The 25,987-nt window shown below is 51.2% G+C and overlaps 1 protein-coding gene across 6 annotated transcripts in view; it reads right to left on the minus strand.

Annotated features, from left to right (window-relative positions):
• Znf516 (zinc finger protein 516) overlaps positions 1-25,987 on the minus strand; it is a 118,571-nt gene that overhangs the window by 45,359 nt on the left and 47,225 nt on the right. For all 6 annotated transcript variants that reach the window (XM_045134679.1, XM_045134680.1, XM_045134682.1 and 3 more), the window contains exon 2: positions 20,547-22,504. In XM_045134679.1, the coding sequence (XP_044990614.1) occupies positions 20,547-22,341 (1,795 nt within the window). In that variant the 5' untranslated portion in view covers positions 22,342-22,504. The remainder of the gene's footprint in view (positions 1-20,546; positions 22,505-25,987) is intronic.

Below are 25,987 nucleotides of genomic sequence, written 5' to 3' on the forward strand. Positions count from 1 at the left end.
GGGGGGGGGATATGATGGAGAGTGGAGTTGTAAAGGGGAAGGGGGGAACTATCATGGTTTATTGTCTATATTTATGGAAGTTATCAATAAATTTAAAACTGCCAGTATTTAAGTGAAAATTGTCACAAAACCCAAGAAGCAAAATCCTCACAGTTTTTAAATAATCAACCTACAAGAGTACTATTGAAAGGCTTTGCAAACTCTGTACTCTAATCAATATAGTATATAAAACGTTTATGTCATTTCTGTATGCTCAAGACTTCACATCACTTTGGAGGGCAACAAACCCAGTGCCTCAATGCACAGGAGGCAAATGTTCACCCACCGAGCCCCATCTCCTGAGCACCATCCTGGTCCCTTTGTATTACTGAATATTTAAATTTAAACTAAATGCTAAAACAGCTTTTTTTCCTCAAGAAATCCTAATGCCAAACACGCCATGTTATCTTGTACTCTGGGGAGGGGTGTCACTTTAAGATGGGCATGGGGCACTGGGGAGCACTGGGGAGGCAGAGGTAGGAGGATCACTGTAAGTTCAAAACCACCCTGAGAATACAGAGTGAATTCCAGGCCAGCCTAGACGAGGTTATAACTCTACCTGGAAAAACGCAAAAAATAAAAAATATTTCTAATAGAATTTTAAAGATTTACATGTCTGCATATACACAAAGATTCCTATATACGTCTATCTATGAACTAATCTTTCATTTTTTAAATTGTTTTATTTTTATTAATTTACTTAAGAGCAACAGACAGAGAGAGAAAGAGGCAGAGAGAGGAGAATGGGCGCACCAGGGCCTCTAGCCACTGCAAACGAACTCCAGACGCGTGCGCCCCCTTGTGCATCTGGCTAACGTGGGTCCTGGGGAAATCAAGCTTCAAACCGGCGTCCTTAGGCTTCACAGGCAAGCGCTTAACCACTAAGCCATCTCTCCAGCCCTGATCTTTCCGTTTCTGTTTGCTTCTAATATCACCAACTAAATGCTTAGAATCCAGCTGTTTAATTGTGCGTGCGTGCACGCGCGGTTCTCAAAAGTATACTGACATGTACTTAACGAAGAATTCACTGAAAAACAATCTAACTGAAAGTTAGCATACCAGGGGTGAGGCGATGGCTCCATGGAGACAGCATGCGCTGGTCAAGGACAAAGGCCTGAGCATGACCACCAGCTCCTACAGGATAAGCTGGGCACGTCCACACGCGCCCGTGCACCCCACTCCTGAAGGAGGTAATGGCAGGATCGCTGGGGCTCACTGGTCAGCCAACTTGACTAAAAAATAGCTCCAGATTCAGTGAGAGCTTCTGTCTCAAGGAAATGACACAAGAGAGGACCCCTGATATTCTACTCAGTCCCCAACATGTGTGCAAACCTGCGCACACACATACATACATCACCCCCCCCCAAAAAAAAAAAAAAAAACAAGAAAAGAAAGAGAGAGAGAGAGAGAGAATGAAAAGTTAGCATACTAATACCAATGTGATTTTCCCCATCCTGTTTGTTTGGTCCTGTGTTTGTTTTCTTAAAGCTTAAGGTCTTAAAACTCTGTGGGTCAGAGACAAATGTTCCCTGTCACTGAGCATGCCACCTTACAGTGAAGGCAAGGTGAAGGCACGCTTTTCACATAGGACACTTTAAAGACAGAGACATTTGAACCACGCACTTTCTCCAGTCTGCAGTCTGTAGCCAGGGGTTCACTGCAGACCAAACACACTGGCGGAGCCCCACTGGGGATGGAGCCCCTACGCTCTTCTCATCCCCCACTAAGGACTCCCAGCCAGCGACACGGCGGTTACACGGCGCTGGTGTTCCAGCACTCCAGAGGTGATTTCAGGCACACAAGAAGGTGTGCACAGGCCATCGTTTCCATCAGGGATCTGAGGGTTCACGAATCTGGGTCTTCTAGGGGTTCCTGGATCCATCCCCCACAGATATAGAGGAATAACCATGCATTTGTCACTCAGATGTCATTTTTTGATTTCCAGGGATTTTCTCCCCTCAAAAAGATGTACCCTTTGGCACTTCCAAGCTGTTTGGGGACTTTTCTTTTAGTTGGCTTACATTTGAATAACTAATGTGGAAGGTGTAATAAGCCACTAAATTCTAAATATTAAGATAAAGCTATGATCTTAAAATTCCTAATTACACAGTCCTAACAATGATATGAAAATGCACCTGTCACTTCTTTTCCCCAGTAAAAATCTGATATTAACTACAGTTCAGCTGGCTTTGTCTGTTGGAGGCAGGGTCTCACTTTGTAACCCAGGCTAGCCTAGAACTTACTATGTAGCCCAGGCCAGCCTCAAACTCTCAGTGACTCTCCCCGCCTCAGCCTCCCAAGTGCTGGGATGACAGGCATGTGGCCACCACCTCTTAGAAAAGCGGCCTTCCCCAATGGGTCAACTCTGATCTACACGTGAAACAACAGCTGGGTTCAGAATGTCACAGAAGGAAAACAATCTAGGATGTCTGGCCCACACGGAGATACGACGTGGCCACTTCTGGCAGAAAAGGCTCACGGAAGACACGCTTTGTTTAACACAGCCATGGAAGCCGCGGGGCAGCGGCGCACTGGAGGAAGATGGCAGCGTTATCATCAGAGCCTCTGTCAGCCCCGGCTGGCAGGGGGCCACTTGCCAGCTTCGCAGTACCTGTGCCGCGTCACGCTGGACTCTGCTTCCTGTGCACAAAGCTCCTGAAGCCACCACAGCAGTGAGGAACTCGGGTACCGTGACACGGGGAAGTGGCCCTGCTTCAGGCAGGACTCAAACGCCATGATGCCTCCCACTGGTGACCAAAGAAGTGTGTGTCACCCAAGCTTACTTGGGAGGATTGGGGTGTGGGTGTGGGTGTGTTCTCACATGCGTGTGAGTATATGTGCATGTGCACAGGTGTGCATGGGTGAGGCCAGAGGTTGATAACAAGTGTCTTCTTCTCACTTTCCACCTCATTTTTTTTGAGACAGGAACTCACACTGAACCTGGAGCTCTCAGAATTCAGGGGACTGTCTGACCAGCGACCCCTAGGGACCTGCCTGCGTGTGCCCTCACTACAGGCGCTTTTGCATGCCTGCTGGGGATTGAACTCGAGTCCTCACGCCTGACGGCACGCACTGGATACCCTCCCCTGTGTCATCTCCGCGGCCCCAAGATTGCCTTTTTTACAAATCCCAGAGTGTGGCCCAGGCCAAATGTCAGGTGAGGAAACCGTAACTTTGATTGTTCTGTATCCGTCAGGAGACAAACCCCATTTGGCCTCATCTGAACCCGCCTGAGTGTGGACTCCAGACCACCCACAGTTGCACACACTTGACCTCTAAATGACCCAGGCTGAGGCTTAAAGCCCCGCCCCGGGGAAACTCTAAGGCTTCATCATTGCCAAAAATAATAATAAAATAAAGTACCAGTGGAAAATGCGCAGCCTCCTTCCTGGGGGGATTCTGAAACAAGCTGCACACCCCGCCGTGGCTGGCTCGCCCTCCTCCACACTAACGGCAGCTCTACTCTAGATATGGCAGTCGCTCATAGGCAAACAAAGGAGGAAAAGAAATGGATGCAGAAATACTCGCCTTCTCGGGCCTGGCCAATATAACCCACAAGACCACCATACACAGCCTGGAGGTCACGGGCTGGGAGGATGGGGACACTGGGACATACATAAAAGATGCTCACTTACGGCCCCTGGCCATCAAGGGCCCAAGGCCGCCACTGTCAAGTTCTGACCTGGGCTCCACTTCAAAGAACAGGCTGCCCCCGTCCCTCTTGGAACAGGGCAGAGTGAGGTGGCTCGGAGCTCCGCCCAGTGCTTTCCACATTTTACGAAGGCTGAGCCAGAGCGCTGGGAGCCGGGCCAGGCATCTGGAGAATGCCTACCGATGTGAAGCCGGCCTTCCTCGTCTGCCAGACTAGTTCAGCCTTTACCTAGCGTACTGGTAAGAGAGCCATCCAGCTTCATGACACACGTCCTAACTCCTTCAAATAGAGACACACACAATTTTTATTTATTTATTTATTTGAGAGCAACAGAGAGAGAAGAGAAAGAGAGACTGGACGTGCCAGGGCTTCCAGCCACTGCAAAGGAACTCCAGATGCATGTGCCACTTTACGGCTTAGTTGGGTCCTGGGGAACCGAGCCTCGAACCGGGGTCCTTAGTCTTCACTTGCAAGTGCTTAACCTCTAAGCTATCTCTCTAGCCCCACAATTTTTTTTCTGCCTTGACATATATTAAGTAATCCTCCATAAAAGCCTATTTCTTAATTTACAACTCATCTGTCTTAGTTATTTTTTAATGTTTTGGTTTTTCTGAAGTAGTAGGGCCTTACATTAGCTCAGACTGACCTGGAATTCACTATGTAGTCTCAGGGTGGTCTCAAACTCTCAGGGATCCTCCTACCTCTGCCTCCCAAATGCTGGGATTAAAGGCGTGTACCACCAGGCCCAGCTGTCTTAGTTATTTAAAGATGAGAAGATATAAAACTTGAAAGGATTTTTTTCTTCTCCCTTTGTGATGTCATTAACTGCAGTAGCCTGGCAGCTGTCAGTTAGAGAAAACACAGCATTGAGAGGTTTCTTACTATTCCGTATCTACAGAACACCACACACGTATGTCTGTCTACACAGCTACAGCTGTCTTTGTAACTATTGCACGCACCAAGTTTCTGGATAAAAGTTCCAGAACGCCTACGTTAGTAAACATTTGTATCATCACAAACCCTGAAGGCAAACAACACTTAAATATTCAAAAGGCACACACCTAGTCAATATGAAATTCCAAAATTTTGCCAGTTTAGTAAGTTGCCAAAGTTTCTCTGCCTATAGATCAAATACAACAGTGAATTCTTTTTTTAAAATTTTTTTTTTAATTTATTTGAGAGCGACAGACACAGAGAGAAAGACAGATAGAGGGGGAGAGAGAGAGAATGGGCGCGCCAGGGCTTCCAGCCTCTGCAAACGAACTCCAGACGCGTGCACCCCCTTGTGCATCTGGCTAACGTGGGACCTGGGGAACTGAGCCTCGAACCGGGGTCCTTAGGCTTCACAGGCAAGCGCTTGACCGCTAAGCCATCTCTCCACCCCCAACAGTGAATTCTTAATCTATAAGCAGTTTGGGGAAAAATAAACTTTTCAAACACAATGTTTCCTGTTTTCTCTTCATTGCTTTGAAGGCCCAGTAGTTATTTCACTACAGAGCAAGAGCCCCTGTACCGGGAACCACTCTGGGCCCCATGCGCCCCTGTCACACACTAAAACAGGCTGCCCTAAGATTTTAAAAAGGGGGGGGGAAAGGTTGTGTTTCCAGGTCTACCAAAATATGGGGGGGGTGGGAGACAACTTAAAAGTGGAAACAAAAATCCTTTACCAATAATTTCATTTTAAACATAATCAAATCTGTACTCTCGCTTTGGGAACCTACCACACGGTGCTGTCAAGAGAATAAGAAACAATGGCTTTAAAAGTGCTTACTGAGCAGGGAGCAGACACGGAGACTGAACGCACGACGTCAGAACGAGCCTGCCCTACGTAAGCACAGGGTCCTAGCTAGGGTGAGACCTGGCAGCCTGCAAGGAGAGCGGTCCGCACAGGTGCTGGGTCCGTGTGTCCTCCAGCGCGTCTCTTCCTCGCAAACAAGAGCCAGGACACAGGAAGGAACACAGTCCCCAGTGAGTTGGCCAGAGAAGGCAGGGGCCCTGCTGGGCTTGAGGTTCAATTCCATTCCATACAGTTTCACCAACAAAACCCGTCTGCTACAAGACACCGTAAGTCAAAGCCACCCAGGAAACTCGCGCCTCCCCTAATGCCAGAAGCAGAAACAAGCTACACACGTTGCATTCTCTGAGCCCTAGTCTATCCGAACTTACATGTGAGGGTGAACACCTAATGACAACAGAAGGCTCATAGTATTTTAAGAGAATGGAAAAAACTGTCACCTTCTGGTGGGTTTGTATGTGCGTGTATGCATGGGAGCTAGAAATATGGACAGGTTGTAAGATGTGCAAACTCAGAACAGGCCCAGGCAGGTGTGGCTGGACTAAAATACCAGCAACAGGTTCTTTTTGTTTGTTTTTTCTGAACAGTAGCATGCTTTGTTTTTTTTTTTTTTTTGTCCTTATCTGCATTTCAACATTATTAAGCAGTACATAAACATATGAATAAAATGCATCTATCTGAGAAGGGTCGGTCAGCATATGCACAGTAAAAACACTCTGTGTGCATCTTCTCACAAACACGGCTCTGCCTTCCTGCCTCGCCCTCTGCGGTCGGTCTGGCCGTCCACAGGCCTCCAGCGCGCTCCTCATCCGCTGCCTGCTGCGACCGCCCACGCACCTGAGCTCCCGCGAAGCGACCTGTCAGGCTGCCACAGTTGGTAAAACACCGGACAAAAAGTAGGAAACCCACCTGGGTGAACTTATGGCCAAAAACATTTCTCATTTCAAGTGCACATACACCACCTTGAGAGCAATTTCCTCACAGAAAAGTGGAAGGTTCTGTTACTTGACAGCAAACAGTAGTTACTTCTGAGAAATTCTAAACAAGAGACGATAAAGGGAGCACGGACAGAGGCAGGTCTACTGCCAGAAAGACACGGCCCACTGAGCTGAGCAAAGGGGGACACTTCTCAAGTGTTCTCCTTAAAAAATGTATTGGGGGGGCTGGGGAGATAGTCAGCGGTTAAGGCGCTTGCCAGCAAAGCCGAAGGACCCAGGTTCAATCCCTCAGTACCCACGTAAAGCCACATGCACAGGGTGGCATGTGCATCTACAGTCCATTTGCAGTGGCTAGAGGTCTTGGCACACCCATTCTATCTGCGCCCAATAATAAATAAATAAATAAATGACGTTTAATGTATTTGGAAGCCACTCAAGAACAAAGTACATTCTTACCACAAACGTTTATATGCCGATTCCCTACACAGTCAACAAACGGGGGACCTGTGACGCACAACTGTACACGCATTTGAAAGACTACAGATATGACATCATTTAAAATACTAGTGCCAGACCCCAGAACAGGTTCGTTTTATAAACCAGTTGAGCTGATTCCAGGTAGAACAGGGAAGGGTCGTCCCTGGGGAGATCAGACACTGGCTGCAGCATCTGGAATGGCAAGACAGGGCTTCCTCGAAAACTCACTGCCCTTGTGCTACTTCCACAGCTGGAGGCAACTACGGATCACGGAATTTCTTGAATGACAATGAATTAAACGGTGCGTGTCCAAAAAGGAGTGAGAGACATCATCTGAAGTTCAGTCATACACTTTACAAGGCATTGAGAAAGAACCCCAGATGTATCTCCGAGCAGCAAGGCAGAGGCCCAGCTACTGCCTCCTGGGGGAGCAGGCCCCGCCCCAGGCCTTGTTCCCAGCACACAGTGAAAGGTGCAGCGTTCCAGAGAGGAACACAGAGCCTGGCATGTCCCGTGGGAGGCTTGGGCTTGAGGGACATTATCCTGCCCTGTCTCCAAGCTGTTAGCAGCATCTACTGTGGCCTGCAGAGTCTGCATGGCTACAACCGGCCCTTCCGTCAGTCAGCCCGGGAGACCGTGCACGGCTCAGGGCTAGCTGGGACATGGCAACGCAGGTCTCCTCTTCACCACGTGCCGACCACACAGGGGTGCCAATGGGGAGCCACACACTAAAACAAGCTTTACAACGTGCTCCACAGGACAGCCTACCAGTACTGTGGAAGGCACTGCTCTACACTGCAACCAGGATTACGTGTCTGCTTCACGACCCTTCCATGCTTTGATGCCACTTGCAGTGGATGAGCAGAGGCAGCGGAACAGGTGTTCTGAGGAAACGGGAAGTGTGGAGTCACACGGTAGGGGAGGGGTCTGCTGCAGCACGAATTCATCACACAGAGCAAGCCGGGCAATCCGGGACATGTTAAGGGGTTGTAACCATGGAAATTAAATAAGTTGCTGAACTGCCACCACATTATTGTTGTTGCTGGAAAATTGTTTTAAAAAGCCAAGCATACCTGAGCAATTTAAAGCCAATCCCCACACATAGCACAATGCCACACTGGTATTTCATCCACCAGGCATGGAGAGGCTGAGGAGCACACCCTCCGAGGAGGGAGGAGGGGCCAGCCACCCTTGCTCCGGGGCGGCCTGAAGTGGGGCGCAGGGCCAGCTCCACCTCCGCCGCCCTGACCGCAGGCCTGTCCCCAGGACCTCCGTGCTGTGCTGGGAAGGGGTCCTCCATGGCTCGGTTCAGCTCCAACAGGCTCACAACACCCGAGTCGAGGAGACAAACAAAGCAGGGCTGAAGTGCTGGGTTGGCCTTCTAGATGCCAATACAGGCTTGTAAATGTCAGATAAGGTGACAGCCACACCCACAACAGCGATCCTGGAATCACCATAATCAGCTCCAAGGTTCTGGAAGGGGTGTAATGACACTGGTAATACTGGCCAAATGACAGAGGACATGGGCCAAGAGGAGGAGGAAGCTGGCTTCCATTCGGTAGGAAAGGGAACAGGCAGGGTTTGCACCACAGGTGGCAGAGGTCATAAAGGATCTCCGATCACAGACAACAGAGTGGATCAATAAGAAAGGCCCTCCACACACTCCTCCAGACAAGCAAGGAGGAATTCACTGTTTCACGACCACATCCGGGAGCTGGGAAGATGGTCACTGGTAAAGCAAGGGGACCTGAGTTCGGATTCCCAGCACCCACATAAAAGCTGGCAAGGTGGGGCACACTTGTAATCCTGGTGTTGGGGAAGTGGAGATGTCAGGTACCCAGGGTGCACTGGCTAGCCAGGTTAGCCAAATCGATGAGTTCCAGGTTCCAAGACAGATCCTGTCTAACTTCTACACATGTGCACCCCCACAGAAACAATACACACACACACACCCAAGCACAAAGCATGTACACACACACATGTAAAATAATCACATCACATTCACTTCCGAACACAGAAGCATTACAGTTTTCACAGAGACCCTGTGCAGTGCCCATCCAAGGCTCTAGACAGGAGTCCTGGCCACCACATGGAGCAGCGCAATCAGAGAGAGAAGAGTGAAATGAGATGTCCAGAAGAGAACGTGCATGCAGCCTCTCCAAACAAGAGAGATGCCTCTGGGCCCAAGAAGGAAAATTAGTTTTAAAAAGTAGGCAAGGCCAGGCATGGTAGCGCACACCTTTAATCCCAGCACTCGGGAGGCAGAGGTAGGAGGATCGCCGTGAGTTCAAGGCCACCCTGAGACTACATAGTGAATTCCAGGACAGCCTGGGCTAGAGTGAGACCCTACCTCAAAAAACCAAAAAGAAAAAAAAGTAGGCAAGAACCAGGGTCTGGGGTGCAAGCGAGAACCCCCCCAGCAGCGGGCCCTCCCCCTAGCAACCAACCCAACTACAACAACCAACCTAACCAGCTGCCAGGGACTTCGCAGGGAGGCAGGACAAGCACGTCCCAGTAGCAGGGTAAGCTCGTGTCAGGAGCAGAACCTCCGACTGACTCAGGGTACCTTTATTACGAGGGGCCACCAGGTTCCAGAACCTTCTACATCAACGCCAAGCCAATGAATATGGGTTCTCTCTGCAGGTTCAGTTGGGCTAGAAGAGCAAAGCAAGTAGCCCACTCTCCCCTGACATTTTTGTTTTCCCAGGGAGTCTACCACAGCGAGCTTACAGTCCTTAACAGTTCATACACAGAATCCCATGGGAATGGTGATCTGCCATGACATTTTTCACACATGAACTTACCATGCTTGCAATCAAAACTAAGTAAGGATGGCCAATACAGACGAAACCATCACGAACCAAAACACACAGATCCACTGAATAGACTCCATGACTGGGTAGAGGTCCTCACCCTGCCTTTGAGTAGGGGTTCACTAGGGGCCCTATTTCTTGTGCACATCACGACCTACACACCATGCAGCCATGCTGAGACCACGGGCACTGGGTCTCCAGTGCAGGTGGCCACATCGCAGTAGACGTATGCTAGGATGCTGGGGTCCTCCCCAGTTTTGATTCCAGGCCATGGACCCACTAACGTGCCCGGACTTCCAATGGCCCAGATCATAACTTTGTACCAACGCCTTAACACTGTGCAGATCCTGTGTGACTACTACAACCCCACACTGAGCTGGAGAACGCAATCAGCTCTCACAAAGGCACCCCACATGTCAGTCAGTCACTAACAGAGCACAGACATCTCCAGCTACTGGGTGACACTGCATACCAAGGAGCAGGCCTCAGGCCTCACAGGGCCGCTACCTACAACGATTTCAGATAGTAAGATATAAAGTCTCCTTGCCATTGTGATGTGAACTCGACTGCATTAACCCTGGTAGAACTGTTAGAGATGGCAGGCCAGCCTCTGCACTTTCAGATCTTCCCTCCTGCACATTGCCACGTGCATTTAAAGGCCCTGTTTGGAAGGTGGACTCCGCAGTAGGCTCAGCCTCAGCTTCTCGTCCCCGTACGTCAGCTGGCATTTGCCCAAGGTAACATGGGACAGCCACCAAACAGACAGTCTGCCAACAAGACCAGCCACTTCCTGACTGCCCACAGGAACATAACCTGGCAGGAAGCATCAGCCAAGGGGCACTCTCAGGAGAAATCCAGGACATACAGGCACCTGAAATGAAGATTTAAGATAAAGGACAAAACCTGCTGCGCATAGTATGTCCCAGACACTGAATGGCAAGATGTACTCATAATGCAACTACAGAAGCCACATTTTTACTTACTAAATTTCCAAGACAAACACACCATCTAGATGAGAAACTTTAAGCAAGGACCTGTACACGCTGGACACCAAGTACAAAGCAATGTGGATGCTGACATGAACACATGAACAGTGGGTGGAAAGAAGGAAGCGGTTTCCAGCATGTGCCGCAGATAAAAGATCATGCCCAGCTGGGAGGGTTGGCAGTCCCCTCACCACAGGGGCCTTATTGACCCGTATGCACACAAGGCCTCAGGACACCTGCAATCTCTTGACCTTTGAACACAGACTACCCCTCGGCTCTTGCTTTAGGCTCTGCTGTCTGCAATGGGTTTCGGGGCAGGGCATACCTGAGGAGGGCATAAACAGGTGGGGGGACCAAGCTGAGAAGCTGAGCCCACAGGAGGGAATGGACAGGTGCAACTCTAGAAGCCGGGAGGCTTAGGCCCACTCTGCTCCACCTCACACCCTGCGGCACAGGGGAGTAGGCGGTGATAATAGGCTCACACCTTGGCTGCACACTTACTACTGGTATAATCTTCTGTGTGTGTGTCTGCATTTATTTACATGCGGTATGTATGTGTACATGCGTGTTTGTGTGGGGGTGAGCAGCATGTAAGTGCAAGCGCGTGTGGGGAGCCAAAGGTCAACACTGGGAACATTCCTCAATCGTTCTTCCCCGTTTCTCACCTGGCCAGTCGGAACGCGCTCTGCCACGTGCAACTTCACACTGGTTCTGGCACTCAAACTCAAGTCCTCACACTCGTGTGGCAAGCATGCACTTTACCAACGTCTCAGCCAGCCCCCCGTCCTACCGTTAAAGTCCTTACGCTGGCCTGAACTCGCTCAACCTCTGAGTTCTCTGTGATATCTTGAGATGAGTAACATCTATATAAGGTTATGCTCACAGGATATAGCAATCAATGTACATCAAGGACTTACCCCATGGAAGTTCCATGTAGAATACAGCGAACAGCTCAAATCAGTGGAGAAAAAGACAGATACATAAGGGTGGGAAGGCTGGATATCAATATGGAAAACTTTAACCCTACAAGGCTCCATGTGGAATCGCACAGGGTGGAGTACAGAAAATGTGTTGACTTACTCAGTGAAAATATTTTCAGAGCTGGACTGGGGACGGCTTTCTAAGTTATATATGTGCAAAAAACATAAAGGGGGAAATGGACAGTTTTTACTCTTTAGAACTTCCAAAATAAAAGACTTCAAAAATATTTTAAAACCAAATGAGAAACCAGGAAAAAATATTTGAAGCATGCATAATGAAAGATTCAAATCCCCAATGCATAAAGAATTCCTGTAAGTTAAAGTGCAAAGGACTAGCACATTAAAAACATATGCAAGTCTATGAACCAACCCTTAAAGGATCTGAGGAGGCAGCAAATATGAAAACAAGTTTCACAAAAGTCAGAAAAAAATGAAAATCAAAAGCAATAAAAAATACCACCTTTCTTCTCTCAGGTAGGTAACTTGAAAAAATTTACAGAGAATTCTTGAGAGTGTGGAAAAATGCACACACCCATGAGTTGCTGGTGGATCTGAGGATTATTTAATCCAGATGGTAGCATCTGTCCAAACATAAGATGTGCAAACTCCAGGCACGAGCACCTTCCCCTAATGCCAGTCCTGGGAGACTGCCGAGTGCTCTCATGAGCTATGTTAAACACACACCAACCTGACAGCCTGGCTCCTCTGAGAAGTGGGAGACAGCCTGGACACTGGTCAGCACGCAAGTAAGGCAGAATCTCGTTACAGTTGTAAGCAATTCAGGAGTGAACAGAGGTTGTCCTACTACACAGAAGGTCCCCAAGACACCATGTGGTATGAAAAAGTCAGGAACCAAACAACGGTTTCATCAAGTACCAAAACATCCTCACGGGCATTTTATACCTATGTGAATGTTTTAAAGACCCGAGAAGACTCCCAGTAAAACTGGGTAAGGCAGGTGACGAAAGTCAGCAGAGGGTGATGACAAATCTTCTAGAATGGACAAATAGAACTCAAACCAGTAGCAGTGCCAAGCACGAGCCTAGCCTGGAAGCATCGCTCCCTGCGCCGGTCCCAGCTTCCCCCCACACCCCCAAACTGCACTGCCTCTTGTAACAGAAATGATCCCAATAACTGAGCAGGAGCAACAAGACAAGTCCCTTTCACACCTCTCTTCACCTCCAGGGCAGTCAGGGCACATGGGCCTGGTGCGCTAGGAGCTATCTATCCTGAGTCAAGAAGATGGGGCCTGGACACCCTAGCCTTGACTCAAAACAGAAACATCAGGACAAGATGCTACGTGACCAGATTGTGACAGAACCCCAGCAGAGGGCCTCAGGATGTCCCAGAAGGGACCAAGGCAAGTGAACAGTAGTGTTAGGCTCACAACGGTCGTTCCTGGATCTCATGCATAGGACCATCATGGCCAAGCACTGTGTCCCCGGATCCCTGAAGCAAAGAGGTACACTCTGAGACTGGACCCAGAGCCAAAGCCCCAAGATGCACTGCCCAGTGTCTCCAGGGGCAGTATCTCAGGGCCCTCCCTCTGACGGAGAGAGGGAGAAGAGCCCCAGGGAGAGATGAGGCAGGAAGACCACAGCCGCGGTGCATGCGAAGCCTATGGAAACCAGGACGGACCCGCCGACGGCTCCCGTAAAGGCCCCGCCGACTGCCCAGCTCTAACCCTCTTAAAACACCAGCAGCACCGGCCCAACCTCACTGACCCTTCACAGGAGAAAGAGCGTCAGGAACCAAGACCTGACCGAGAATGGACAATGGGGTGCCGAGCAGAGGTTGTTCAGAGGTTGTGAGAGCCTGAGGCCAGGCACAACGGTTCCCTCCACTCCCACCACTCCGGGGTGCACTGGCTTCGCACCAGCAGGGGAACGCGTGTCGGTGGGGTGTAGGCTATTGCCATAGAAACCACAAAGCCTCTGGCTTCTCTGCTGCTGTCTCCCCAAAACTTCTCCCACAAGTCCTTTCCAACGGCTTCCCTCCCCACTTGACACTCGGGAGCCTCCAGCGCACACTGTGCAGGTGTCTCGCCTCACGGCCTCTCTCTCTGGGGGCCGTTCCCAACAGTGCAGGCTGGTGCTGGCTTCGAGCTCAGGGCAGCCTTCCCTGCCATCCTGCACCATTTTAGAAAAAGCAATGCCCAATGATATGCTTTTTGCCATGCGTAAGTGCACATGACATGCGTGTGTGCATGTATGTGTGCTTGTATGTGTGGGGTGAACATGCATACGCCAGGAGGCTAGAGAGCGACATCCGGCATCTTCCTCGGTCACCCTCCACCTTAGTTTTGCAGACAGGGCCTCACGCTGAACCTAACGCTCACCAATTCAGCTAAGCTGGCCAGCCAGCAGGCCCTGAGAACCCGCCTGTCTCTGCCCTGCCCACTAGCTCTGGTCTAGAACAGGAGCACACCACCACACTAGCCCCTTCCACGGGCCAGGGGATCAGAGCCCAGAGCTGTGTGCTGTGTGACAAGCACGGCACCCACTGAGCCAGCTCCCCAGCTCCCAGCAGCATTTCTTAAACTAAGTCCCATTCCACCCCTGTTACTGGTCCAATGTGGCAATGATCTGCATAAGAACTAGATTCCCAGGATCCCTGCACTAACCAGATATTCAGAAACCAATATATTACAGATCACTTTTCGGGGGTGGGGTATTTTGAGGTAGGGTCTCACTCTAGCCCAGGCTGTCCTGGAATTCGCTATGTAGTCTCAGGGTGGCCTCAAACTTATGGCGATCCTCCTACCTCTGCCTCCCGAATGCTGGGATTAAAGGCGTGCGCCACCACACCTGGCTCCAGACCACTTTTTCTTTTGTGGTGTGTGTGTGTTAAGACACAGAGGCCAGAGGATGATGTTGGCCGTCTTCTATCACTTTTCTACCTCATTCCCATGAGACAGCATCTCCCACTGGTCCTGAGACTGTGTAGTGGTTTGAATCAAATGTCCCCCATAAACTCATGTGTTTTGAATGCCAGCTAGGTAAGTCCCCAGCTACTGGCAAGTTAGGCAGTACAGCCTTGCTAGAGGAGGTGTACTGTCGGGGACAGACTTAGGGGTGTTATAGCCATCTTTCCCCAGCCAGAGTTTGGCTTATTTTCTTCCTGTTTTCCATGTGCTGTGGCCAAGAGGTGATGTCCAGCCCCTGCTCAGGCCACACTCTCCCCTGCCATCAGGAAGCTTCCCCTCAAGACTGTAAGCCAAAATAAAAGCTTGTCTCCCATCAGCTGTGTTTGGTAGGAATGCTTTGCCCAGCACCGAGAAAGTGACTACAACAGTCTGGTTGACCAAGGAGCCCCAGGGATCTTCCTGTCTCGGAGCCCCCCGCCTTGACACTTGGGTTACAGGCATATGCAACCATGGCTTTTACGTGGGTTCTGGGGCGAGGGGTCAAATTCCTGCTGATGCATCTCCCCAGCCCCTCTTAAATCCAAGGAAATCTGGTCTTCAATTTCTTATCAAAAGTGTTCTTCAACTGTGAACTATGCCAATAGTTGAGTATGCTGGTCCCAATCTCTGAGTGATCACATAGACCAGAAGCCTGGCCCGGAGCCTGACGGCACTCGCCACTCCCATCTGTTTCCGATGTCAGGTTCCAGCACGTACACTGTTTCCTATAGGAGGCAAATTCACAGAAGGAACCCCTCACTGCCGTTCACAAACCACATTTCAATAACCAATTAGGTTATTAAGTGAAACCAGGAATCATGTTCAATTTGAAGCACAGCTTATTCGTAACTGCTGCAAGTAATTATTCTAGAGTCAAAAGGAGGAACACGAGCAGCACCCAGATTTGGCACATCTTTCTGAGAACACATTTGGCAGCTAACAGCCAGTGCAAATGTCTTACTAATCTGTGAAAATACTTCTTTCAAACCAATGGCTTCTCTCTGTAAATAATGCAGGAGACAAGGCCTCCTCTAAAATGCACATTAACAACATTTAACCATGCACAGAGCAGACAGAATCCCAGAAAGTATTACTTTCTAGCCTTTAACCCAGAGGTAAATATTCCAAGGTTTTTACAATCCCAGTAAAATATAGATCTAAAACTACAACCATTTTAATATGCAAAGGCTTATGCAAACTGTAGATGCAAAGTGTGTGATCTGTGTGGCCTCAGATTAGCATGCCGGAAATTGGCTAAAAAACACTCTCCTGCACCCACCACCAACTTACACACACAAAAAAAATTAAGACATGTACCAGAGATGAGCACACAACAAAACACTTATCAAATGTAATGCAAATGCATTTAAAAGTCCAAACTTGCTAAATAATTCAGCACAGCCACATGAAAGTGTACACCAAGGCAATGCAAGCCAAACGGCATGCCACCAATTTCTGTAAGAGCTGAAGGACTGCAGCCTTGGCCTCCCTAGGGAGGAGCTCCGCACCCTGAGGAGGAAGGGTGCTACATGCTGCGGGAGCCATCCACCCCACCACCCTTAAGGGTTCTCTGCACTTGGAGTTGTTTGGGGAACCTCCAGAAGGAGACTAGAGCCTCTGCAGGCAGACAGAGGCACCCACAAGTGAAGCGTGCAGACTACCAGGATGGCTCCAACCTACGTAAGCCAGCCTGTCCATCCTGAAAGCTTAAAGGAGGACCCCCAAACTGAGGCAGCACTCCAGGGGGTGTCACCTGTTGCTCCCGGCTGCTAAGCCTGGAAAGCAGAGGCTCAGTTGGGGTCTGGAGCTCAAGACATCATAGTCTGGGCCACACTCCAGTGAGAACTCGGGTTTTCCATAGCCTCTGACCATTCTAGGCAACCAAACAGGGGCCACTCAGTACGGAGGCAGGAACCAGGTGACAGTCTGAACTGTATGAGGATGACAAGGACCAACTGCCTGACATCACATCACCAACTATCTATCTGTGTCAGGAACAGGCTAGGCCACTCACTGTGCTGGTCCATGAAAATCAGTTCCATAAAAATGGCCCAGGCCACAGTGAACCCTGTTACCTGCACCCATTCCCCCTCCTTCATCCCACGAAGACACCTTAGTTCCTCAGCTCACACACAGTGCGTGGACGCTGAGGCGGCCACAGTTTACTCTATGACGGGAAGCCATCTCACTTGCCCTATCTCTCGAAGCCAGCTGAACACTTCCAAGTTCGTGTGACTCCCCCTGAAACTCAGCAGCTTCCTGTGACGTTCCCAGGAGAATCCAAAGACAGGTGCTGAGGGCAGGTACTATGGGACATAGATTTCGGGTGACAGAAGTGGACCGGGACAGTCAAGCTACATTTAACTTACTGAAAAGTAAAGGGTAGTGTGGGGTCCCTGCTCCTTTGCAGGAAAAGATGTGGCATGCCTGTGACCACCCACACGGGTCCACCCAAGGCCAGTCTCAGGTTGGGACAGCCAAACTCCAACTGCACAGGGACCTACAGGCAGCAAGCCTGACGCCCCTCCCACCACCCACATGAGCTCTGTCTAAAGAGGGCCTTTCTGACCTGAGGCTCCTGGGCAAATGTGTGAAGGGGTACTCAGCTGCCTAAGTAATGCTTTCTCAACTCCTGGCTGTGCTGTGTGACTATAAACATTGGGGTTTATACCCTTGATTATATTCCCTGTGCCCCTCTTAGAAATATACATTTTTACAATCTCTGAACACATACTTGAACCTGTGCCAAGTCACTTTTCTTTTTTTTTAATTTTTTGTTCATTTTTTATTTATTTATTTGAGAGCGACAGACAGAGAGAAAGACAGATAGAAGGAGAGAGAGAGAATGGGCGAGCCAGGGCTTCCAGCCACTGCAAACGAACTCCAGATGTATGCGCCCCCTTGTGCATCTGGCTAATGTGGGACCTGGGGAACCGAGCCTCGAACCAGGGTCCTTAGGCTTCACAGGCAAGCGCTTAACCGCTAAGCCATCTCTCCAGCCCCCAAGTCACTTTTCAATTCCAGATCAGAAGCAAAGTTTTTTTGTTGTTGTTTTGTTTTGTTTTGTTTTGTTTTAAGGAAGGGTCTCACTCTGTAGCCCAGGCTGACCTGGAATTCACTATGTAGTATCAAGGTGGCCTTGAACTCAAGGTGATCCTCCTACCTCTGCCTCCCGAATACTGGGATTAAAGGCGTACGCCACCACGCCCAGCTAGAAGCAAAGTTTTAATCACTTGCATCTATTCCCAATGTCAGGGATGGTGGCCACCTAGACCCACCCCATGTAGAGGGCGGAGCAGCATGACCAACAGATTCCCCCCAAGGCAGGCCTGAAGCAGCACTCACATCCATGTCTGCAACGGGCACGCAGACCAGATGTGAATGCCAACCTCAATTCTCGGCCCTGGCAGGCTGCCTCTCAGGAGAGGGGCGGTGCCGGCCGGCCCAATCTCCACACGTTTGCTCAAACAATTGTAGCCCGTCATCCCATCCAAGTTCTGTGAGAAGCCGGCGTGGTGGCACACATCTTTAATCCCAGCACTCCGGAGGGAGAGGTAAGAGAACGGCTCTGAGTTTCAGGGCACCCCTGAGACTACATAGTGAATTCCAGGTCAGCCTAGGCTAGAGCAAGACCCTTCCTCATCTCAAAAACCAACCCCCTCAAAACCAAAAAAAAAAAAAAAAATTTGGGTGATAATGTTGGTAGCAAAAAGGGTGGGCCTTTTCCAAAGGTCCACTTTGCAGGTCACACACAGACCAGTTGGTTTCTTTTCAAAAGCAGCTATTCCAAAAGCCTGCAAGACAGAGCCTGTAAATGAGGGTACTTTGGCGAGAAGTCACATGACATGGTCATGTGACATGGTCTGTCTCCTTAGGGGACATCCGAGGCCCTAACTGAGTACTCTGCTGCCACCATCGGACAGCCTGGACTTTCAGGGGGAAAGACACTGTCTTTCCTTCAATCAAAGACAATGACTTCTGTAGACGGTCAAGCACCATGCTCCAGCTATGACACACTCCTCTCTCTGCCCTCCATGAGCCACAACCAACTTCCTACTGTTTCCAATAACCAACTTTTCGTTACATTCAAATATGATACAGAAGCTATTAGCAAAATCAGGTCAAGTATATGTAAACCTCAGAATGTTACTTACTTTAAAAATGTGCACAATCCTATACAAAAGAAACAACAGTTTCCAGTGCTTAATGAACTCAGGAAGAAAAAAACCAACTCTACGTTGAAAATAACCTGGCCTCCCAGCTCATGAGTCATTTGACTTCCACCACCGTGGATCAGCAGCTATTCCAAATGTTAAAAAATATTTCTGTTTAACTAGGCTTTATGGTGTCAATCTGTAATCCCAGCTGCTTGGGAGGATGAGGAAGGAGGACTGCAAGTTCAAGGGCAGCCTGGACTACAGAGGGCACTCAAGGCCAGCCAAGGCAATTCAGAAATTCCGTATCTCACAACAGAAAGCAGCATTTCAATGACAGCACACGTGCCCAGCATGCTCAAAGGCCTCGGTTTGACTCTCAGTAATACGAAACTAAAAACTTCCCCTCACAGTCAAGAAAGGACATAGCACCGTCCTATCGTCTTATCCAGTGCGCATACCACCAAGCAGTCAGAGGATCACTGAGACAAAGCCATCACGACCCACAGCTAGAAAAAGAAAACCAAGAGTTAAACTTCGGAAAGGCCAACCAAGCATTGCAACTGCTGCCCAGGTTTTGCACCGCAAGCCTCTAGAAGAGTGGAGAAGAGGTGAGGAAATGAGCCCGCCCTCAGGGAGCAGCCAGTGGCCCAAAGACAGCAAGCGGCACGGAGAAGGACGACAAGGATTCTGCCTTGAATACACTGTCCCTAATGGTGCGGTCACCATGCGGGATGCACGACGGGCTGAAGAAACTGGTTTTGCGCGCGTTTTTAGTGTCCCTAGGCACCTGAGCGCAGCAGATGCCCGTTCACCGCACTCTGTAATGATCCCTAAAAGGGAACGGTGGCTTTCGTTTGCACGTTGGCTGGAAGAGCTGCGTGTGGTGCTCATGCTCAGCACAGAGAGTGAGCAGCTCTGCCATGTGCTCCAGCTGTCAGGAGAAAACAACTTCTAGGGAAAAGTAGCACTTACCAACAACAGGTTTGCAAGAAGAGAAAAATCACCCCCCACTTTGTGCAGAGAAACAAGTTACACACCTGAAACATCACATTCTCCTCACGTACAATAAGGCAAAATAACAAAGGAAACATGGAAATGCTTAGAATTTATAAAACCAGGAAAACTATGAAAACAAAGTCAAGCACGCTGAACCATTTTCAAGGCCTCTGTTGGGGACAGTAACCAGTTCCAGCTAAGTGTCTCTAACCCTCACAGGGTTACCTGAGTCCAAGGAGACTAATTATAATCGATTCTAAGCTCATCTTCCACCCAGCCGTCTGGGGCTGAGAGAAGAGCAGAGGAGAGCGTGTGTGTTTATGGTATCTAGGTAGAGTGTTTGTCAAACCAATGATGTGTGCATGTGTTTGTAAACATGTATGTGTGCTTGTCATACGGTGAGAAGAAAGGAACAGTTCAGAGTGGCCCAGGATGGCCCTTGTGCAGAAGCGACAGAAGCCCAGGGGAGACCACAGACTCAAGAAGCCAGCAGTATTGATTTCTGACAGGTACCTGGTCGATACCACCAGGGAAAGCTCCAGGTGCCCACCGAGTGCAGCCTCGCAGGCTGCATGGCCACCTGTACACAGAGACTCTGGACCAGATCTACCTGGGCACAGGATACCAAGTTCACTATTAGGCAGGCACGGGGCCACCTGGACATAGGCACAAGGTCATCAGAGCACAGGGCCACCTAAGTATGAAGGATCTACCCGGGCAATGGGCCTCCTGGGTGCAGGGCCAGCTGGGCAAGGGGCTCTACGAGCCTGGCTACTTCAACCTGATCCACCCGGGCACACCTCCTCACCTGGTGCAGGTTCCGGCACAGCCTCTTCGCTGCTATCATCCACAACTTCCTCGGCCAGGCCAGACCCCGGGGAGTCGGCCAGGGCGCAAGCTGAGCCAGGGCTACTGGGCTGAGAGGCCGAGTCACCCTCGCTGAGTGAGCCGCATCGGGCACGTGCTGCCCGATCCCCTTCGGCGTCCCGGTCTCTGCGGGCACGGCGATGCACGCGGGAGTGGAGCACCATCTGATGGTAGGTGCGGAAGATCTTGCCGCACTCGAAGCACTCAGAGGACTTGCTTTGGCCAGAGCTGGCAGCAGCCCGGCGGCTGGGGCGCGCAGCAGCTGGCCGGGGGTCCAGGTGACCGGGCAGCAGGGGGTCTCCGGGCACGCTGGCCCTCTTCCTTGGAGGGCCCTGGGTAGCAGGGGCATCGGGTTCGCGCTTGCGCTTCTCTTGGCTCACCAGGATGTACTCACGCCTGTCCTTGTCAAAGGCCACATCTCCCGCCAGGGCCTCATCCCAAGTCCCATACTTGAGGTACTCGGCTGGCTCGGCCACCTTGCCCCTGGTGGCCAGCTGCCAGGCCTGGTAGCTGTTAACAGGGTCCAGCTCAGCCACCCGCCTTCCAGCCTGCCCACTTGGGGGCACATCACCAGCCATGGACGGTCTCAGATTCAGGCACTGTAGGAAGAACTGCTTGGTGTCTAGGGGGCCATCGGGGGCCCCCTCCTCAGCCGGGGCTCGTGTCCGGCTGGCTTCGACCTTGCGGTGTATGGCGTTATGGGCATTCAAGCTGTCCAGGTTTGTAAACAGGTTTCCGCACTTGGTGCAGACCTCATAGAGGGACAGGCCAGCGACGATGACCTCCTCCTGCACTACGTTGTTGATGGTGGCGATGGGGTCCAGCTCGCTCTTGGGCCTGTTCTTGCTCCCCATCTTGGGGCCGTGCGCCTTCATGTGGTTCTTGAGGAACCATGGCTCCTTGAACCTCCGGCCACAGATGTGGCAGCCATGGTCGAAGGAGCCCCGGTGCTTTTTCATGTGCGCCTTCAGGAACCAGGTCTGGCTGAAGGCCTGGCCGCACACCTCACACGGGAACTCCCCGGGGCTCATCTCAGGCTTGCCATTCTCCACGCAGGCCTCTCCGCCCCCGGCCCCGCCCCCGCCGTCGGGCACCTGGGCAGTGATGTGGTCCCTCTCGATGTGGCTCAGCAGCGACTCCTCCCGCAGCGTCACGTAGCTGCAGAGCCTGCACTTGAAGGGCTTGTGGGCCTGGTGCACGTGCAGCTCCAGGTCCTTCTTCCGCTCAAACTGGCTCTTACAGAAGGAGCACTGGGCCACAGCCTCCGCCTCCTCGGGAGCTGCGGCTGCTCCCTCCACCTCCTTCCGGCTGCTCCTGAGCAGGATCTTGCTGCTGTCCACGGATGCCCCGTTCAGCATGCGGTTGCAGGCCGATGTGCTCTTAGTGGGGCTGGCGCACCCATCCAGGCCCTCGGAGACACGCATTTCACCCAGCTGCATCTCACCTGCCTCTGACTCGTGTCCCTGGATCAATGTCCCTGTGCGGTGGCTGCGGATGTGAATCTTGAGGTTGCCCTTCTGGGAAGCCCTGTGGTCACAGTAGGGACACTTGTAGGGTTTCTCCCCTGTGTGCTTGCGCATGTGCTGGGACAGAGAGCTCTGGAAAGGGAAGCTCTTGCCACAGATGCAACAGCTGTGGCACGCGGCCTTGTCCCCATCCCCCTCGTGGCTCCTGCTGGCCCTGGGTGGGCTGGGCCCTCCTCTCAGCTCCATCTCGGCCTCTCGGTTGCGATCCATCCGGGTGGCGGCGGGTGCTGGGGCGCGGCTTTGCGTTGTGCGGGCCTGGAGAGCAGTCCTATGTCTCCATTCTCAGAGAGGCTTCCGCTGTCCAGAGGAGAGAGAGATGTCCGTGACGAGGAGGTACATATTCTGGGAGGGTGTGGCCGATGGCAGAAAGCACCTGGAACAGAGAGAACTCTTGTAAGTAACCTGCCCTATGTTCAGTGAGCATCACCTACAGGGTCACTGCCACATCCTCCACCGTGGACATCAGTCCAATCCACACTCAAGGAAAGAGACAGCAGCAGAAATACAAACAGGTAAGTGCAGTTGAACGGCCCTTTGAAAATCAGAAAATTAAACGTAAGGTGACTGTGACAAAATTAATGACTCTGGTTTTTATCCCCCACTCTAACACCCACCTGCCACCATGATAGAGAACATAGCTTTACGGGAAAACTGCATGGAGAAACTCAGACTGCCACAAAGACGGCAGGGGATAAGGGACACACAGGCAGTGACGGCGGGAAGGAGCAGTCAGCTGCAGTCCCACACCCTCTGTCCCTGCGCTGGGGAGGAGGTCAGCAGCTCACAAGAGCAGCTTCCGGGCACAGCAGGGCCCATCCGGGTATTCAGGAGCAAGCCCTCCATTAGCAAGCTGCAGAGACACAGAACCAACTCCAATCCTAGGCAGAGCCCCTTCCAAGCCCCAAGGCTGTGTGGCACCCTTCCTGCTTTGCTGCCTACCCATGGATCAGATGCCAACCGTAACTCTGAATCCTGGTGCTAACCCTGACGCCACCCTTGGAGATGGTACCAAGCACATCATCGCACCATGGGGTAACTCCTGCTCCATGTCTATCCACCACCAGAGGGACAGATCCCTCCCACACATGACGGATGACCAGCAGCCTGACCCTGGTGACACATGGGCCTAATGCAGAGCAGGGACACTGAGACACGGCACAACACTAAGACCTTGTACGTGACCTGAAGATGCCACATGCCAAGCTTTGAGTCCAGGAGCATGCTTACACCTACCTGCCTTATCCAAAGTCTCCTCCCCAAGGGCCTCGGGTGTCAGTGTCTGTCTGTTCTCACTGTGCCCTCCTGGAGTTACCCAGGCCCTGATACCTGACCAAAGGAGCGTGCCCTGCAAATGAGCGACTGTGGCAGGAGTGTCCCCAAGCACCTTCCAGGGAATCAGAGATTCTGGGTGCAGCATGAGCAGAGACATGGCATAATGTGGAAATTTTACTGAGAATGATCTCAAAATGTCCCTTAAGAGAGCCCTAACCCACAGGACTCCACGGTTCTTAAGGAACACAGGCTTTGGAGGAGGAATGCCTTTCCAGCTCCACCAAGGACTGCCCAGCAGAGCCAACTGCCAGGGACGGAGCCAAAACTTCACCAGTGCCAGCAGTCAAGCAAAATATAAACTTCTCCTAAAATTGGATAAACAAAGAAGGTGACCAAAACCACTTCTCAACGGCAAGCTAATTTTAAGCTAATTTACATCTTTCATCAAACTTCTCTGGTCTTGGCAGAAGTTTTGGATAGCCTCTGTTCCAATGCCAATTCATAACGATTTTATAAGGCAAATGATTTGCACGAAGCCCCACCTCTCCCCAGACCCTACTGAATATGCCTAAAAGTGTCGAATTAGACATATTGTAGGAGTATGATGGAGCTTATCATTTATAGCAAAAACTACGTAGGAATAAGCTATGGGAGAAAGTATCAAAACCTGGACATCAATGGGCCCAATGCAATTTAGACGTCTAACATGTGTCGTTACAGGCACCGAGTGTCAGACAGCTCTCCAACCGAAACACACTGCCACCAGCCCGTGACCAGGATTCAAGGTCACAGCCGCCCAACAGGGAGGGGTCACAGAGGTGGCAAACAGGACGCGTGAAAGTAAAAGGGAATCTTTGCAGCCACCAGGTGTGCTCTGTGACGGCGGGCTCCAGCCACGGCTACTGGGATGTGAGGCCAGGACCCACCGCAGTGAGGGCACAGCAAGGTCAGCCCCTACCTTGGCCAGCTCCCTCACACTCCCATATACTTCCTGACCTTGGCACCTCTCCTTGCCTATTGGGGTGAGGAAGCCATGTGCACCCAGGGCCTGCAAACATGCCCTCCTCTAAACTCACCGCTCTCCTGGCAGCAGCCCTATTCCAGGTGATGAAACGACATAATAGGTACCTCCCAACCACTGCCTCTGTTCCAGTGCCAGGCAGATGCCCATCCCACAGCCTCTCGGGCCAGGCATTCGAACAGGAGGCGGGGATGGGACACACGAACCTGACCCTGGGCTGCCTGGCCTACATCCAAGGAGAATAGCTACAGCTTCAAGTGTCATTGCCCCTAAAGACCTGCAGAAATGGCCCTGAACTGCTGTTTTCCAAAACTGAGACACCCCCGTCGCTCTCCTGAGGACCAGCTTGAAGCTTAGTCTCCAGTTCGAACCACTTCACCTCAGCCCCAGTGGCGAACCTGCCCTCCCCAGCCCAGAGGCTAGAAAATGTGTTCACTATTCAGCCTTCCCCCAAAACTAGCTCAGGCTCAAAGTCGGCACAGCCCTCAGTGGACACAGTGACACCCCAGGGCAGACCCGTGACTCCCTAGAAGGCAAAGCCTTCTTCCTACTGCCCAGCCCGTCTTCCAGTAACCAGCCCTGCTGCAAGGGAAAACCAGCCAGGAAGAACTTCTGAGAAGTAATCACTTAAATGACAAGGAATACGTGGAGGGCTGCCTCACCATCACAGCTCAGGCCCCGGCGCCACGCGAGGAGAGCTGCACGGGTGTTTCTCAACTCCACTCCGCTCAAAGGCCCAGCCACCACCCTTCCTGGCGCCCACCAGGACCAAACCCAATAAAAGTGAATTGTCTGCAACAGACCCACCTCGGGGTCACTCAGGAGCCAACCCAACAGTTCTCTGCACTCATTCCCTTGGCTGCAGGACAAAACTACTATCTAAGGGCCGGGAAGGTAGCTAAGTTCAGTGGAGTGCTTACCATGGGAGCGTGAGGACCGCGGTTCAATCCCCAGAACCCATGGAAAATGCTGGGCACGGTGGAGGAGGCTTCTAATCCCAGCGCTGGGGAAGCAGAGACAGGAGGATCCCCGGGAGTCGCGGGCAGCCAGTCTAACCTCACAGGTGAGTCAGCCAGTGAGAGACCTTGTCTCTGAAAAGTTAGATGGCACCTCAAGAACAACACCCAAGGGTGTCCTCTGGCCAACACCACACACACACACACACACATACACACACTATACATGCAAAAACAAATTTTTGAAAAACCTACTATTTAAGACAAGGGTATTATTTCCACAGAGCGGGAACACTGTCCTGAACTTTCAGCTCAAAGATGTACCCTGCCCATCTGGTCTATTCTGACCCGAAGGGCAGTGGGGGTGCACACGTGGCACCCTGTGACAAAGTGTGACGTTCCAGTCTAGCAAGGTCATCAGCAGCAGTGAGCCACCCAGGGCTTCCTACGAGACCTGGTAACATCAGTACATGTGTGATGTTCTGAATGAAATGTCCCCCAAGGCTTCACGTGGTTGGGGTGCAGAGGCCCCAGCTGGTGGCAACTTGGGGGAGTTGTGCGGCCTTCTTTGGGAGGAAGAACCTTGCTGAAGGAGGTGCGTCACTGG

Source organism: Jaculus jaculus, chromosome 15 (assembly GCF_020740685.1).
Source record: "Jaculus jaculus isolate mJacJac1 chromosome 15, mJacJac1.mat.Y.cur, whole genome shotgun sequence".
Classification (NCBI taxonomy): domain Eukaryota; kingdom Metazoa; phylum Chordata; class Mammalia; order Rodentia; family Dipodidae; genus Jaculus; species Jaculus jaculus.